The sequence below is a fragment of the Lampetra fluviatilis genome, chromosome 21 (assembly GCF_964198595.1).
Source record: "Lampetra fluviatilis chromosome 21, kcLamFluv1.1, whole genome shotgun sequence".
Classification (NCBI taxonomy): Eukaryota; Metazoa; Chordata; class Hyperoartia; order Petromyzontiformes; family Petromyzontidae; genus Lampetra; species Lampetra fluviatilis.
This window is the reverse complement of record NC_136295.1, coordinates 13,127,293-13,145,365: the sequence shown is the minus strand read 5'-3', so window position 1 is coordinate 13,145,365 and position 18,073 is coordinate 13,127,293. Positions and strand designations below refer to the sequence as shown.

The following is an 18,073-nucleotide window of genomic DNA, read 5'->3' as shown; positions in this document are numbered from 1 at the left end:
ATCTGCACGTGCCCCTCGAGCTTGCGCGCGCGCTGACTCACGGTAGAAGAATGGCACGAACTCGTTGATTAACGGCGCCGCCTTGAACCTCTGCCTGCTCCGCTCCATCGCGGAGACCGCGTCGCTGAGAACGCGCAAAGACAACAAGACAAAGGAAGAAGATCGCCCCGTGTAGCCTATAACAGACTGTTGGGCCAAGTGCTGTTATAGCGAGCACCTACAAAGTCCAACACGGCACACGAGGTGGTGGATGGCCAAAACAATGCCCGGCAGCCTTTGTCTCCCCAGTGGTGATGTTCACTCACAGCACCAGGTACTCATCTAAGGCTCAGTAGGTCTAGGAGAAGCCCAGAATCGGTTCAAATATTAGTCACCAGTATTGGCCGTTAGCGGGAGTCGAACTCGGTCCGCCGGGCGCATAGTGCGGTATGCAAAGTGTGACAATCCCAGATACGCACACAGACACGAGCGAACAAAACAAGACGGGCGCACGGAGCGATGGGGCCTCACCCAGCGACGCGTCGAGCCCAGTTCTGGTAGGGGTCGTAGAGGCGCTGGCAGAAGTGCAGCGAGTGGAGAGCAAACGTCTCGAGGGACAGCTCCCCGCTCACCTCCCGCTGCTTCGTCTGCTCCTTCGACTGAGGGACCACACACAGAGACAGAAATCACCCGCATCATCATCGTTATAATTGTTCTTACTTTGGTTTACTCAGCAAAGCCTCCATGAGTCTCGAGTGCCTTTTGTCAGGGGGGTCCTGCCAAGTTCACAGTAGGGGTCGACGTTTCTATCCGTAATTCCAATAGAGGTACTGATTTTACTCACTAGAGTGAGAAGATGGGCCAAATTCAGGTCTCCCTCTAAAGAGAGACTTTTTTAAAAAGTCAGCCCACTGCTGGATAAGGGCCTTCACAAGCCACGGGAATCATGGGATTAATTTGACCATACTTCACCACGATCCGATAATCCGTAGGGTAATTGATTACTTTATAACCTCACACAAAGACAAAGATCCCCCGTATAGCCTTAACAGACTGTTGGGGCAAGTGCTGTTAGCGAGTAGCTATAAAGGCCGGCACGGCACGGCACGCGAGGGGGTTGGTGGCCAACACCACGCCCGGCCGCCTTTTTCTCCCCAATGGCGGTGTTTACACATCGCACCAGGTATTCATTTGAGGCAGAGTCGACCTAGGGGAGGCCCAGGACCGGTTCAAATAATGACCGTGAGCAGGAATCGAACCCGGGCCGCTCGGTTCGTAGCGCAGAGCGCTAACCGCTACACCACCGCTCCCCATTTCTAACCTCACACAACACGTGCGCACGCACGCACGCACGCACCCCCTTACCTGCTGGATGCACATGGTTGCCAGGGTGATGACATGGCTGGTGTAGGAACAGGCTCCAATATCTTCTACATTCTGAACATTCCTGTGGGTGGGTAGAAGAGAGATTAAAAAAACGCACAACTCAACACGTGTAAGTTTGTGTGTTTGTATTTCTATAGGACTCAGACTTGAATTTTTACGAAAAAAGTTCAAACACATTGTGAAGACAAACGGTGGCATTGTTCATCATGGAGACATCAGAATGATGTCTGTCAAATATCTCACGAAACAAAACTTTTGCCAAGATGCCAATCTATTTTTTTAATTACACTTGTTTACCCAGGATAGCCTCACCGAGTCCCATGACTCTTTTTTCAAGAGGGTCCTGCCAAGTTTTCGTAGTAAGGGGCGATGACTGCCATGTAGATTACTATTGAGTAATTTTTTCAAATTTGGCAAATTTTGACTGTGACGCCGGCGTGCGATGGCCTACTTTTGCGAACGACATCAGGGGATCTTTGACGTCCATCGTGGAGCAGACGACGCATAGAGTTATTTTGATTATTCCCGCAGTGAGAACCAGGGAGGTCACTGGATTGAGAGCGACACTCTAAATACTGCCCACTGACCCATCTTTATTTGGCACTAAATAAAACAGTAATCGTCAGTCATTATCTATCCACTGCTTGGTGAAGACTCCCCCAAATTGTCACCATCTCTCACAGTTCTGCGATTTAACTCGCCAATGGCGGAGCCAGGATTTTCAGGTCGGGGGGGGCAACTCCTCCAGCAATAAAAAATGATAGAGGAGTTGTTAGTTTGTAAAGACTTGTTTTTTATTCGACGCTTGTGCGGCGATGGCGCAGCCATCGATCGAGGGTTGAATTCGAACCGCGTTGTGTGATCGGCATCGCGCTCGCTGAAGGTGAATGCCTTCAGGGAAGTCGTGTACTGAAAACGCAACTGCGCACAATTCTGTGAGTCACTTATAACTGCTTTGCCGTTACTTATTGGCAATTATGGACTCAGACTATTGTCCAATCATCTCATATAGTCCCTGGAACATAATAATATGCTACACAGTGGCTCCGCCAGTGTAACTAGCCATCTGGCTCCGGCACACGAGCGGATTTCACTGCTCCGTCTCCACAGTGCACGTCTTCCTGGTCGCGCTCCCTCCATTGGCAGGCCTTCCATCGTTAGTCCCGACCACCGACCCTCAAGCGAATTATTTATATATATGTATACATCTATTTATTTTCCGATCGAGAAAAGCCTCGCCGAGTCACCAGGCTTTTTTCCCAAGAGGCCCTGTATTGGAATGCTTCTTTAATGAGCGTTCGTTTTGCACAGTTCGGGAACCGAAGCGTGGTCAACGAGCTGTATGCAGCACAGCTCAGACCGCCGCACCACAACGCCCCTCATTACCCATTCACAGAACGGCGCAGGAATGAGGAATCTCTGGGCTTTATCTCAAATGGAAATGTCAAACACCCACACCTGTCTTTCTCGTCCGGCCGCCTCCGAGGTTTCTCTTTATCAACGCGATCGGCAACCGTGCACCGCGTCCACGTCGCCCCAACACTCCCATCCCTCCTCCCCCGCTGCCTCCTCCAAATCCTCTCCTAGATCGAGCAGCAAGATTTCATTTACCGTGGTCAGGTCCACCTTTGACATGCCACTGCCTGCCTCAATCACTCTACTGCCCTCCACACACTCCCCTGCTTCTTCCCTCTCTTGTAACTCCACTCCCCTCCACACACTGTTGTATCTCTCTGCGGCTATGCTACTCTATTGCCCCCCCTCTCTATAAAATAAATATGCCCACTGTTTCTGTACAGCATATCAACATGGGGGTCTCATTTAGAGGCCGTACGCCAATCCGTTTGGCGCTGTGCGATTGCGTGGCCGGCTGTGCCGTGCCACGTGAGTCACAGAGACCTGCACAGGGCGATGAGGGCCTTGATGATGAGCAGCGCCAGTGACAGGTGCTCGTCATCCAGGCACACGGACAGCTTGTGCACGCACTGCACCAGCTGCTGGCTCGACACCTGCAGGAAGCTGGCAGGCAGCACCGAGAGGTCGGGGGGCCGTGGGTCCCCCCTGCACAGCGACCGACAAACAAGGACAAAGAGCACCCGTATCGCCTTTAGCAGACCGACTCGCACGGTTGGCTACGGACGGTGTTCAAGAAGTTAAAATTATATTTACGTAAATGCTGTTAGCGAGCGCCTGTTAAGGTTAGAGCGGCACACGATGGGGTGGGTGACCAGCACCACGCCCAGCTGCCTTTGTCTCCCCAGTGCTGATGTTTATACACTGCCCTAGGTGCTCATTACAAGGCTGAACTGACCTCGGGGAAGGCCCCAGGACTGGTGCAGCTATCACTTGCCACTGATGTTAGTCGCGGCTGGGAATCGAACTCATGTAACCTGATTAGGAGCACAGAGTGCTAACCAGTACCTAACCACACATTCACACATAATTGCGTGTATCTGTGTAGACAACAGAGCCAGCACTGTTTGATAGCGCGTAATACAAATCCTGGCATGGAAAGAAATGCCGCATGACATTTATGAGCGAAATGCTAATGTAATTGCTTCCGAATCACACTTTACATCTCATTGTATTACATATCTTACTTGTAATCGTAAGCTAAATCTTACATTGCACTTATGTTATTAAAGTTCAGTTGTAATTCTTAACATTCAGACTCTTATTTGTTTGATCTTATTTGTTTGCATTGTATCGCTGTGTTCCACTTTAATAAACATTGCTTTTGTGCACCAGGTCTTCCTTGAAAGACCTTTAATTCCGAGTTCTTTGAGTTTTAATCGGCTCTCAGCTGCTTGTAAACCAAAGATGTCCATCTCCCTCTGTCTGTGGAAGTGTGGCCAGCAGCACACGTGGCCCAGCGTATGTTGTCTCACACATTACAAATCGGGAAATCATTTTAGTCCGAGTCGACCCAAGAGAGACCCCCGCCAGGCGCAGGTACCGAAGCGCAATAGTAGTGTGTCTACAGTACGGTTGAACCTGGAATATAAATTAATATTTTTGGTTTCAAGTCATGCATTCAATATCAGCCAAACAAATTTGTGATGACGCTGCTGCGTTTTCAGTGGTGCTCAAGCACAAATAACAACAACAACAACATTCAATACTTTTGTCAAGAACAGGACCCTAAACAGGAAAAATATACGGGGTACCTAAAAGTCAGGTCACATAGGGTTATAGTTCATTAATTTAAACAGATGTTCAAACTGACTTCCACTACCATTGATTCATGCATGAATTCTCTTTTGAATTGAATTTAAGACGTTTTTAAAATATTACAGCTGTGGAATCTTTGAACATTCAACAATTACGTGTTGTTCTAGGTCCTTGCTCGAGTTTTGTAAACAACCGATTTGAGGTGACCCCACGGGACGACGAGAAATAGACGTGGATAGTGATAGTAGATAAAATATGAACTTAAAGAATTAACAATTAAAATGTTTTAATTCCAGTATTAAAATTAATTAAATAACCACATGTCCTGACTTTGGGCCACCCTGTATAGGCACTGGGCCTTACGCTACAAAGACGAGAAATTGCATGACATCGTGTGCATTTTCCTCTTTTGGGAAATCTTATTGACGAACGTGTTAAGGGTTTTTTGCATCCATTATTAGAAGCAGTGACAGCATCTTGAGAATAAAGTCACGCTGACCCAAGTTGCATTTATTTTGCGACCGTGTCAGTGTGCACCACTTACACAGCGGATTATGTCATGAGTTGATAACATTTAGCGATAAGTTTAGGCCTTCGTGTACTTTTAACAATCCATTGTTCAACATGCATGCCCTCCCAACGCACACACATGATTATTTATGTACGCTCTCTCACGTATAACCTCACCGACTTCAATTGCAACAACTGTGGGGCTTAACTCAAAGTGTAGGCTTCTGGAGGGCAATAGGATGATCCAACTTTGGGTTAGGCCACGTGATAGCTTTACGTCAAAACTGTGGGGCTTACAAACTATGACGTAGCCTAGCTGCTCTCACCCTCAGGGGGTACGTGCTAACCAACACAAACCACACGCGAACATATATTGCGGCTCAATTGTTTTTAACCATTGCCATAACGACATGGAACTTAGTGACCCAAGAACCAATCATCCAAATGTAATAATTAAGTGTGTTTTGCTTACCCTAGCACAAAACAATGCAGCCCACTTTTAAAATATCCACCGTTTTTTATTGAATGGGCCTCACTCCCTCCCTCCACCACCCACTCTCCTACCTCCTCGGCTGCCCCTCTACACTCCCCACCAAACCCCCACTGACTCCCGCCCCCCACGCCCCCCATCCACTGACGTACCTCATGAGAATCACATCCTGGTCGAGCGTCGAGGCCTCGTGTGTCACCACGAAGATCTCCAGCCACTGGCGGAGGAAGGCGGGGTCCTTCTGTGGGAGCGGAGAGAGACCGAGCAGTGCCGTTTGTTGCTGGCCGCTTGGTGCTGCGAGTTTCTGGGCCTGTGCTCAGCGATCGTGGATTTATAAGCCATCAGCACCACTAACCACCTCCCTCCCACGGAGATTTCAACCCTTCGTCAATCCACCGCTGGATGAAGGCCTCCCCACGCAGCGTCGGTTCGCTCCATCATACTTCACCTCGCTGGTCAATGCAGGTCTGCTATGAAGGGCCTTTGTCTGAAATGTCACCGCTATTATATGTTGCCTCTGTAGGGCAATGTTATTGATGAACGTGTCACGTGTACGTTGTTTGTGCTTGTGCACCGCTGCCAATCCAGTATCACAAATTAGTTTTGTGCGGTGGTGACCAGGTGCAGCTCTGATATCACTCGCCTCTGATGTGAGCCATGGTCAGACATCAAACTCCTGACGCTCGGTTCAGAGAGCGCAGTGTGCTAGCTACTATGCCATCGTCCCATCCCCACATGCCCCCTTGTAATTAAATCGGTACGCAACTCAGCAGACGGGAATTTTTAGCATTCCTAATAGGAGGGATGACATTCCTTTACCCTGTCCTTTTTATTAGCATCGCCAAGTTAAAAACAAATCTTTACTCATAGAAGACTTCATGATTCCCAAAGGCCTTTCGTCAAGAGGGTCCTTGGTGCAGTTTATGGACCATTCCATGCAGAGTCTTTGCGTGTCTTTTCTGCACTACATTTAGGGTATTTAATTAAATGCTCACCTCTTTGAAGTAGAACTAATGAACAACATAGTGCTGTAAAGACAATTCTGACTTAATTTGTACCTTTCTTGTATTTCATCATAAGCCATTATCTATCCACCGCTGGATGATTGTTTCCCCACAGTCACCATCCCTCGCAGCATTGCAATGCCACGATATTAATAATAAATATTACACCGTCACTATTATTACTTCTATCACTTTGATCAAGTCACCCGGAATGTGCCCAATCTGGTCGGATCTCAGTGGTTAAGCAGAGCTGGGCCTGAGAAGCGATTGGATGGGCGACCACCACACGTGCAACAGCCAAGGGGCAGCGAGGCAAGCGCAGCAACAGCCATTGTTGTACTGTACTTCTACTCTCCCGCGGCGGTGCCACCTTTCCTTGACAAATCCAGATTAGCCGGTGCGGGGTGACCCAGGTCACGCTTGTAAATGAGACTCATCCCGGTCTCTTGAGTTCTCATCTGGTTCAACAAACCCAACGTGAAACTTGAACTCCCACGACCGCCAGCGAGTGAGGAGGCCCTCACCCAGCAGTGGCAGAGCCTGACGAGCACACACCGCATCCCTCGGCGCACCTGTCCCGCCAGCGGAACGTAAACAGCAACAACAAACACCCCCCAACGGCTGGAAAATCCCACCACCACATTGAATGTTACTATGGTCGTGTGGTCACCTAGTTTTTTTACGCCGTCCAAACATTTAAAATTGAGCTGAGTAATGAATACGTGGGGGTGGAGCGGTGGCGCTGCGGTCAGCGCACTATGCTACGAAGCCACGGCGGACGTCAGGGTGGCGAGTGATATCCGAACCGGCCCTCAGGAACCCTTCCTCATCAACCTCCATTGAAGTATTGCTAAACAACCCCCCCGTGATCATCTCGCAGAGCGCGCTCACCAACTGCGCCACCACTCCAACAAGCCAAAGATTCCCCCCCCCCCCCCCCCCCTGTATAGCCCAAACAGACTGTTGTTAGCGAGTACCTATGAACGGCAACACGCACACACATGTACACATGCAAATGCGCACGCACACACGGGCATGGAGTGTGATGCAAGGGAATGGAGCCGAAGCGGGCAGGGCGGTGTCACGATGGTAATCCTGTTTCTCAACGCCCCCCCCCCCCCCGGGTCCCAGGGCTGGGTGGCGGTGCTGCCCAGCTCACCGTCGAAACCACCGCGACACAAAGCGACGTCAACCAGTTGGGGCCCTTTCACAAACAATAAGAGTTCACGTTAGTGGAGGAGCGAGTCGACAACTCAAATTGCGCCATTAATGCTAACGACCTACGCAGGGCTATTTTTTTATACCTCTCTGGCAGTTGAAAGAACGCATTGGAATTTTTATCGTTTGTGTTAAATATATATTTGTGATAGGTAATTTTGCATTTTAATTACAATGCACCAGAGGTGTTTTTGTGCTTGGGAGTGTGCCCGATCTCGCGGGCTGAGCAGGGTGGAACTTGGACAACGTCGCTGCGGGGCTCCATGGTCAGCATCAGAGGACAGTGCAGAAAAAAACATCCACTGTTGTACTGTACTACGATTCAGAATATCTCCCCCCCCACCCGCCTTCACCAACCGGCACTCGCCAGCATGGCGAAGTATGGTCAAACAACCCCCACGACCCGCACGTGCAGCATACTCGAGTACCTACTTTGTCACTATTCTGTTGTTGCGTATGGCAGCGATATGTTCAGGAGTTCTGCTAGCCACGACGAAAGGGCATCAGGAGAGAGTTCGTGTGGCTTTGCTATTCCTCCTCCGCTGAAGGAGTGCAGACTACAGCGGTGATCACCAATGTCAACTTGTGCAATGCGATGTCTTAATCACCACGTGTGGCGTAGGGTGGGTGGGGGTGGCACTCGTCCAGCGGTGGAGTGACAAAAAAACCATAGCAGCACGCACGTACGCAGCACGCACGTACACATCGCGTCCTCGCAACTTAGACACCGCGGCGGATTTAAAGGGCCTTGCACGGCAATGCTCAGCGACACGGCCAATCGGCCAGCTGCCCCCTCGGCGAGCTTGGCCGCGGGAAGGCGTGCGACTCGAGTGGCTCGTTGCCTGGCAATCTCGTCGAGTGGTGGTGCCTGCTGCGACGAGCAGGGGAAGGTGGGCATCGTGAATGTGTGGGTGGGTCGGGGGAGGAGGGCGGCAGCCTGAGTTTGATTGGGGGGGGTAACGAAGTAGGTAAGTAGGTGGGTCGGTGGGGGGCTGGGCACGTGAGCGAGCCACCTGACCTCTCGCCCCCCCCCTCCCCCCTTTGGAGAGACAAGCGGACGACGCGGGGTCATTAAACATTAACTGGCGGAGGAACGCGTCCACGTGTGTCAGCCGGCTCCCTTCCCCGCACTTAGGTGGCTCTCTCACTCCTCGTGCACGCACACGCTGGGTGGACACAATGCTGCTGCTTCACAGAGGGCTAAGCCGCCTTTACCCTTGCCAATTGAGACTAATCCCTGCACTCCATGGAGAAGGAGGAGGCATTTGCAGCAAACTGCCCCAGAGTATTATAGCGACGGCTAAGGGTCAGCAGTACGGGCTTAACTATTGCACTGTAATGGACAACTATTACCGACTTGCAATTGTAGCCCGGGAAGAGCGGTGGCACAGTGGTTGGCACACTGTGCTATGAACCCTGGGGACCCCCAGATTCATCACCAACCTGTATTGATCAACAAGGTGAAGTATGGTCAAACAACCCCCGTGACTGACACGTGGGAGGGCCGCCATCCAGCAGCTAAGCAGAGGTTCCTCAAGACGTCGCCGTGTCACTGTCGTGCGACGAGCATCTCACGCAGCGACTGTCCCAGCAATCACGTGGCAACTGCCGCAAAACTTTGGCCTTTTTGCGCGCAAGGAAAACAACGCAAACATTCCCCGGTGCGCGCACCTTGACGCACAATGAACTACCGCAGCAATGCCGCCCCTCTCCTAACGATGCCAGCCGTTTGAGAGCAGAGTGGAAGAACCGAGGAAGGACGCCACCGGCGTCGCGTCGTCAGCGTTCACCCGACTGGCACCGCGGCATTCACCCGGCGACGGTCGCCGCCCGCTCGTCGCGCGTGCCCCACGTGCGTCGCGAGCGACGCCACGGTGGGCAAAGTCCGGCCGGGCAGCAGCTGCTGCTGCTGCGGTGTGCGCGCAGCAGCCAGCAGCCAGCAGCAGTTCGAGTGACTGCGGCAAGGAAGGGAGAGGAGCATTGTAAGGCGCCACACTCGGCACCTGCCTGTCTGGTATTGACAAGAGAGCAGCAGGATATTACATACCCTAAAGCTGATGTGCACGCTTGCCCCTACGGTGTTCATATTCCCTAGCACTGACGGGCACGGGTTTGCAATGCCGAGCCAATGCCATCTAAGGTTGCTTAGCGGTAGAGCGAGCAGCTTTCAATTTGAAACGTGCGTTCAAATCCTGGTTGGGGGTTGACTCAGCCCATTAACCCTACAGGGTCGATAAAATACACACCGCTTTGTGGGGAAGCCAACAGTATTTGGCCTATTATTTGGGTCTTTCGGTAAAGAAAATAACAAATAATAAAAGACGACGACGTTTCGATCACAACATCGCTTGGGTCAGATCGGTAAACAGGAGATGGCCACCGATGCCTCAATGCTCACTCGAGCAGGAAGTCACTAACTTTGAGCGTTGATTAGGATGTCCCTCCCGACAGCTCGACATTGTATGTGTACAGCCCTTTGTCATGTATGTTGAACTGCTGTCGCACTGAACATAGCCAACCGTGCTCATCGGAAGAACAAACTAAACAAAAAACAAGCAGTTCTACAGCAATGACGTTCATCTATGTTTGTTGTTAATTTGCTGGGAAACACCTCTGATTTTAGAGACGTTTTAAGGAGAGTCCTGCATTGGGATAGATGTCCTCTTCCTTTTAAAGGGGTGTTATGGCTTCGTCAGACAACTACACGGAGAAACCCCACCAAGCACTCAAAGTTCTGCACAGATAGGTTCATGAACCCACTTTCTGAAATGCCAGCCCCTGGCTACTTCGCAGTCCAGCTGGTTTGCAGGAGGGGTCGGTGGGGGGTTGGAAATCCACGTCACCTTCCCAACCCTCTGACCACTGACTTGGGTCAATCTTAATTCTGTAGCACACACACACTCTCCCAGGGCTCAATAACGCCGCTGATGTTTGCTTTACCTGGAGGCAGACAAGACACGCCTTAGTTGACTTAGTAGTTCAAAATAGCCCTTTCATTAACCACGTGGTCATACAGAGCATGCCCTCCCTGACACACCATTGCGATGTTTACGCTCGGCCCTTGTGTGTAAATACCTGCGGGGAGAAACACTTAAAACAAAAGAAGGGGCAGGGCACTCTCGCACAAAACGGTGCCACTTTGCTCGGCCCAATGCTTCCCAGAACGTTTGATGCTCTCGGATGCAAACGCACTCAAAACATGTTGTTGCATTGGCTCTCATTTTGCCTTAATCGATTTAGCTATGACCGGGCTGCTCTGGAATGGCATTTAATGGATTACGAAGGCTGTAGTACAGTGCCCGGAATTTTTGTTTTCACCTAACCAAGGCAGTCTGAAAATGGACTTTGGTAGCATGTGAGCCACAGGGCCGCAGAGACAGCTGCTTACTTAACGCGTGACAATGCTCAGTAAGCCGAGTCACCTTTTAACTCGCGGCGAAAATCCGAATGGGGACCCTCGGTCCTTTTACGACGCCGGGGTAAAACAAGTTTCGTGTATTTACACCAAAGCGGCACGCGGCACGGTCACACGGGAGCTGCCCATTTATAGTGCACACGAGCACTGCCATCGGCACCCAGGACGGCGCAAAGTACGAAATGTGCGCGTTCACAGCACGGCAGCAAACAGAGCAAGGAGAGCCCAGCGAGGGGCCACGACTTCCTTCCCCACCACCACCACCACGTCCTGGGCTGGGACGCCCACGAGAAGGCCCCGCGCGGCCCCTGCGAGCACCTCAAGAGGGTGAGGGGGTGGGTGTTAGAGAGTGTGGATACGCCCGATAAGGAGGCAGCTTCGCCACAGCCTCGTATCGCGCTCCGCACACCCGCTCGACCGGTTCCGGCAGCCAGCGAGCGCCAGGGACACTGGCTTGTCTATGGGCGCAAACGCGGCACGATCGAAATGCCCGCTGTGAAAAAGCCGAGCGGCGGTCTCTGACCGCGCGCGGGTCGCCTGCCGGTCCACCGCTGGGGCCTGCGGGATTATTGTAAGAATTACAAGCGCCCGTGCAGCTGCGCGCACTTAGGAAGACGTTTTCAGAGAAGGACGTTTCATACACACGCACACGCTCAGCACGAGGACTGTTTGGAAAAATAGTTTGCATTATAAACAATCCTGGTTCCACAGTGTCCCCGTGGGAATGTTAATAACATTACAAGGGCACCAACATCTACCCCGAACATCTCGGCCCCTTCATTGTGCCCTTTCAGGCTATATCCTCTCAATGTAAATGGAATATGCCCTAAGGTCACGCAGACCACATCCTTCATGGAAAGTACCGAATGCAAGTGCACAAACAAGGTAAAGGGAGTTGATCGTCCGTGATAAAGGCTGACTGTAAGCATCACGCATGGTAAGGGCAGGAGAGAGGGCAGCATCGCGGAATGGGAGGACGCGGGTCAAGTGCCATCGACTCCATCGCCGGGCGTGTTCATTTGTGGCCCATTGCGCGGAGATTGTCGTTAGGCAAAACAACTGGACGTCTGACGGGGAGGCTGTGGGACACACCAGGTGGTTTGCACTGGATCTTCGCGCAGATGCGAGACGTGTGGAAGACATCCGCCAAACATTTACCAAAGACAGCCCGTGCCCCGCATCAACCCACCAACACACGGGAAGGCACCTACTGCCCACGTGAGTTGTCGATATACAGGCCCTTATCAAACTACCAGCGGATAAAGGCCTCCCCCCCCCCCCATGCCGTGACTGCCACCGAGGATCGTTTGAGCATACTTTCCCACGATGGTCAGTATGACTTGGTGAAGTTTGGCCGACGGCCATAGATATAAATTTCTACCCATGTGAGCCGTGGTCAGGCATCATACTCGGGATCACTGCCGTAACTTTGGCGCAGTGCGCTAACCGCTGCGGCACCACTCCCCCGTGCACCATGCGTAGAATTGTTAAAAACAATGCAAGGTAACGATTCCGACTCGAAGGGGAAAAAGCCAAATGTCGGAGCCAGGCAGCCTTCCTCAGGAATGTCCATTCCTTCCTGAGGAAGAGCCATTGGCCCAAACTCACACCACTATGAGCTGAAATTTATTGTCGGAGTGCATAAGCACACAACACAATCATTCGTAGAAAGAGGCAAGTGCTTCACAATCAATTCTCCTCGTGCCTTTGTACAATCATGCCACCGATTTGATATTCGCCCTCATAGATCTTAAGACAAAGTTCCCCTATAAAGACACAAAGGCTGATTGGGCAAGTACTGTCAATACGACTACGCCCGGCCACTTTTGTCTCCCAAGTGGCGATGTGTACACATCGCACCAGGCACTCATTTAAGGCTGAGTCAACCTAGGAGGGGCCCGGGAGGGGTTTAAATATTCGTCATTGATGTTGGTCATGAGCGGTAATCGAAAGTTACACACATCGCACTAAACTGGTGTGGCCGTGCGTTCGTGGGAATGGTGCGCATGGCAGTTGACAGCTCCCAAGCAGGGCAGGGCTTCACACAGTCCATCTTTCAACAACACCCAGAGTCATCCTGCCCAAGCGCAAACTCGTCATCCCACTGGCGAGCGTTTGGTCGACGTGAAGAGAAGGCCTGTGGGCCAGCCTCCAGACATGGAACCACTCACTGAAACGCAGCCCTTTTGTCGTGCGGGTCGTGGCAATTTTGCGACCACACTTCACAATACTGGCTCGGGCTGGCTGGTGAAGGCAGAGAACATAGACGTTGGGAGTATTGTGCAGTATAACAATGGATTTTCATATTCTATGATTCTTTCGGTAAAGTCACGTAGATAGAAAAAGTATAACAATAAAATAATAAAAATAAAGTCAATAAAAAATTAGAATATAGGCCAAGGTCGGTAAAGAAAAATAGATTTGTATTTGCCGACCTTGGCCTATGACATCCTGTTTAGAGCCTGTTGGTCGACCGAGTAAGCAATATCCACGCTGTAGCCTGCTAGCACTCTTTCTCTTGGACACTCTCACACATATTGTCTCATACTCACTCTTAGACACACTCACACTCTCGCTCTCTCACACAGACACTCTTACACACTCTCTTACAAACACTTTCTCTCACACATACCTTCCGACAATTTTCTCTCACACACACTCTTACATGCACACTCTCACGCGCATACACACAGACTAATACACACTCTCAGAATCTGACACATCACATTCACTCCTCACCCACGCGCACACCCCGTGGTGCTGTATACAGCAGTCTGCACGCTTCAGGGTCAAACTTGCCCAGGTGGGGGTCGCCCTAAACCGGGCCTGGACGGCCAGGCCGAGCCGCCTCCGGCACCCGGTGTTGACAAAACACGGCCGGCTGAGCCACACTCACAGCGGAGCAAGGACGCCCATCCAACAGAGCCACCTAGCCCACACGACGCACACGTGATGAGTAAGACATGGGGCATTGCACAACTAACAACGGTGACGTCAGAGGCATTGCAAGACTTGCAACAGGTGCCTAAGTAAAGAAGCGTCGAAACAATGACTGCATTTACATGGTTTGCCGATAGCCAAATCATCCGGATTGCATCCCACCTCGTTAGATCTCAAGCTAAGCAGGTTTGAGCCTGGAAGGTGACTTGGCCAGGTTGCCATAGGCTGCTCCGGGGCTGTGATAACGGCCCTCATACAGCAGTGGATTGACAAAAGTGCTTGGCATGTGCATATTTTATCTAGACAATAGAATACTCTACTTCTGGATTTGAAGCTTTCGTGACTGCAAGGATTCATACTCTTAGGTTTTTTCGGTAAAGTCACGTAGGTAAAAAAAAAATAATACAAATAATAGAAATAATAATAGAAATAAAATATTCACAAAAAATATTTTTTATTGTGGATAAAATATTTCTATTATTATTTCTATTCTTTTTATTTTTTACCTACGTGACTTTACCAAAAAAACCTAAGAGTAAGAATACTCTACTGTTGAACCGTAGTTTTCAAATTATCCATAATCTCCACACTTCTCAATTATTCACATTTATATTCTTTGTGTCTTTCGGTAAAGTCGTGTCGATAGGTTAAAAAAAATAACAAAAAACTACGACGTTTTGATCGCAACACAAGCGGTCGTACCTTTACCGAAAGACCCAAAGAATATGAATTCCTGCAGTCACGAAAGCTTTAAGTCAAGATTTTATTCACATTTACCTAATTTTAATGGAGAAATATTAGTGAACTTGAAAAAGGCTTGGTGTATACTAAAGAGCGGCTACCCCTGGCTCAGAGCAAGCAGCGAGCAGGTTGCGGCCAGTACAAGTCTGGAAATGTTTGCTGCCAGTAAGTAAATATTGACGAACAATTGTCGAACAATACACAACATTGGCGCCGTGTCTCTGTGCTCACCTGGGCACCTACACAGGGCTCCACCTGTTGTTCGGCTTCGACACCCGAGTCACTTGCATAGCCAAGGGCCCCGGACCTTTCAGCCCAATGTCGGTTCACGCAGCAGGAGTTCACTGCTAACGTACCGACGACCCCATAGGGTAAACTGCTGAATGGGGGTCTCAGCACACGCCGTGCGGGCCGTGCGGGGTTACGTGAGCATACTTTACCAAGCTGGTCATTATGGATTGGTAGAGGCAAGGAGCATAGACGTGGTGACATAGTACAGTACGATGTTTTTGCGGCACTGCCTGTTGCTCCAACAACCACCACCACCAAGTAGCCCGATGACAACCTGTTTGTGCATGGCGGTCACCCTTTCCCCGACAACTATCCAGGCTCAACTTTGCTTGGCTTCCGAAATACGACAGGCTGTTAATACCGGCCTCGTGGAGAGCGCGTTACGGTAAGACCTGAGTCGCCTGGACCTGTACCCCAAACGTCACCTGCAGTTGGGACCCAGGGCCGTCATGTGTGGAAGCAACTCGAGAGCCCAAGCGGTCATCTGAAAAGTGGAAACTCCAGGGGGTGGGGGGGGTCACCTACAATTGAGACTTCAGTTGACCAATTGAGGTAGTAAAACAAAATGAATGCAAGGTTTATCCGAAGGCCAGACCCCAGAAGTCATGTCCAGCCAACAACTCCGTGAGGTCACTTTGGACAATACTTGTGAACCCGGCAAAATGCATCTATCATTTAGATTTGTATAAAATTAACCCAGGGGTTATCATCCCCCAGGGGCCACCTGGAGACAAGACGAATGGGGCGAGTTAGGGTGAAGAAGAAATGGAGATTACGTGGAGGTCGAGACCCAAAGGTTCCTTCTAGGGCTCTCCCACCTTGGTGAGAAGGCAGCAGCTCCTGTTCTGAGAAATCTGTCAGTCTTCACGGGACATTAAAGTCCCGATTGTTGCAAATCCCGTAATTACAATAATTACTCAGCACTCTAGACAATGCCTTCACAAATAGCCGAGACCCACAGTGGCCACATACAGACCAGGCAGCACGGGAGTCGGCTGCTTGTCAGGAGCTCTGTCACACTGGAGTCGAGTCTCCCCCCAGGGGTCAAATATTGGAGTCGGTCGCGACCACAAGGCCGAGCCTCGAACAGGTAGCAAACAGGAGTCGCTCACCTGCCGCTCACCTGCGGCTCACCTGTGCCGGGCAAGGTGATGGGGCGAGGGGTGACGGGAAAGGTAAATGGATAGACGTGGTGACGGGCTAGAGGATGTTAAGTTTGTCCTCCCTCGTGAAGCCGAACCGAACGTCAACCAACGCGAGCGGCGTCCAGGATGTTTCTCTTTCGCAGCGAGGCACGGAACCCGGAAAAGCGAACTAACTTCTCGCTGCTTCTCCACCCACGAATCTATCCTCGCTCCTCCTGCTACTTTCTCTCTCGCGTCTCTACCAGATTCTCCTCCTGCTGCTGCTTCAGCCTGTTGCATCTCTCCCTCTGTCAACTGTTGTTCCCCCCGGGCTTGTTACTGCTTCAAGCGACTCGTGGCAGCTTCGGCCACTTCCATCGCCTCGGCCGCGCCGCTTCCCTGTGGCCGCCGCGCCGCTTCCCTGTGGCCGCCGCGCGTCCTTCAGGCCGCCGCCGCAACTCCGCGCGCCTCCTCCTCCTCCTGCTACTGCTCCTGCTGTTACTGCTGCTGTCACCGCTGTCACTGCTCCTGCTGCTGTCACTGCTGCTGCTGTTACTACTGCTGCTGCTGTTACTACTACTGCTGCTGTCACTGCCACTGCTGGTGCCGCTGCTGCTACTGCTGCCACTGCTGCTGTTGCTGCCGCTGCTGCCGCTGCTGCCACTACTGCTGTTGCTGCTGTTGCTGCCACTGATGCCGCTGCTGCCACTGCTGCTGCTGTTACTGCTGTCTGCTCCTGCTCCTGCTGCTGCTGCCACTGCTGCTGCTGCCAGTGCGGTGTCTGCACCAGCGATGCTCCTTGGCGGCTTCTCGTGCCGGCGGCTTCTGCCGCTTGTTAACGAATCGGGCGAACCGCGAGGACGACTCCACAACTCACGCAGCCAGCCGGGCGGGCGGGCGGGGAGACGGCGCCGCGGGAGGGTGTGAAGGGGTGAGGAGGTGAAGAAGAGGTGGAGGTGAAGAGGTGGAGGGGTTGAGGCTGAGGTGAGGAGGTGGAGGTGAGGAGGTGGAGGTAAAGAGGTGAAGGGGTGGAGGCGAGGAGGAGGTGAAGAGGTGGTGAAGAGGTGAGGAGGTGAGAAGGTGGAGGTGAGGAGGTGAGAAGGTGGAGGTGATGAGGTGATGAGGTGGAGGTGAGGAGGTGGAGAGTTGTGTTTGTAAACTCCGTGAAGTGGCGGTGAGGTGGTGAAGAGGTGGAGGTGTGGAAGTGCAGTGTGAACAAGTGGTGAACAAGTGGAGGAAGTGGAGGTGAAGACGATGTAAAGTTGTGTTGGAGACTCTGTGAAGTGGCGGTGAAGAAGAAGGAGCAGTAGGAGTAGGAGGCCTGTGTTGACGCGTCCTCTTCCTGGCTGCTGGCTGCACGCTCACCTTGGTGAAGTACAGCATCCACAGCTCGTAGAGTCGCTCCTGTGAGGCCATCACGGCCGCCGCCGCCGCCGCCACTCGCCGCGCCGCTCACGGCCGCGATGGCATCGACTTCATCATCGACTTCATCATCATCGTCGTCTTCGTCGCCACCACGGCTCGGGCGGGGGCCACGGCGGCGAAGACAGCCGAGGAAGTTGACGATGATGACCGCGGCTTCTGCTCGTGTGTCGGCGGGTACAGCCCAAGCTCAGCACCGCCTCCTCCCGCCTCCTGCCTCCTCCCGCCTCCTGCCTCCTCCTGCTGCCGCCGCTTCTGGCGCCACCAACTCCCGCACTCTGCCCCCCCCACCGCCCGCGCCGGGGACGATTCATATTCCCTAGCGCAGACCCGCATATCCAACTCAAGGGGATTACATTCCCTACCATGCATCCGCATATCC

General features: G+C 51.9%; 1 protein-coding gene across 3 annotated transcripts in view; it reads right to left on the bottom strand.

The window, feature by feature from the left end:
• The window catches only part of LOC144938268 (neurobeachin-like protein 1), a 55,276-nt gene extending 37,203 nt beyond the window's left edge, over positions 1 to 18,073 (bottom strand). For all 3 annotated transcript variants that reach the window (XM_078866127.1, XM_078866128.1, XM_078866129.1), the window contains exons 1-6: positions 17,635 to 18,073; positions 5,689 to 5,777; positions 3,265 to 3,426; positions 1,345 to 1,426; positions 511 to 638; positions 42 to 124 (exon numbers count right to left, since the gene is read on the bottom strand). In XM_078866127.1, coding sequence (XP_078722253.1) covers positions 42 to 124; positions 511 to 638; positions 1,345 to 1,426; positions 3,265 to 3,426; positions 5,689 to 5,777; positions 17,635 to 17,685 — 595 coding nt within the window. In that variant the 5' untranslated portion in view covers positions 17,686 to 18,073. The remainder of the gene's footprint in view (positions 1 to 41; positions 125 to 510; positions 639 to 1,344; positions 1,427 to 3,264; positions 3,427 to 5,688; positions 5,778 to 17,634) is intronic.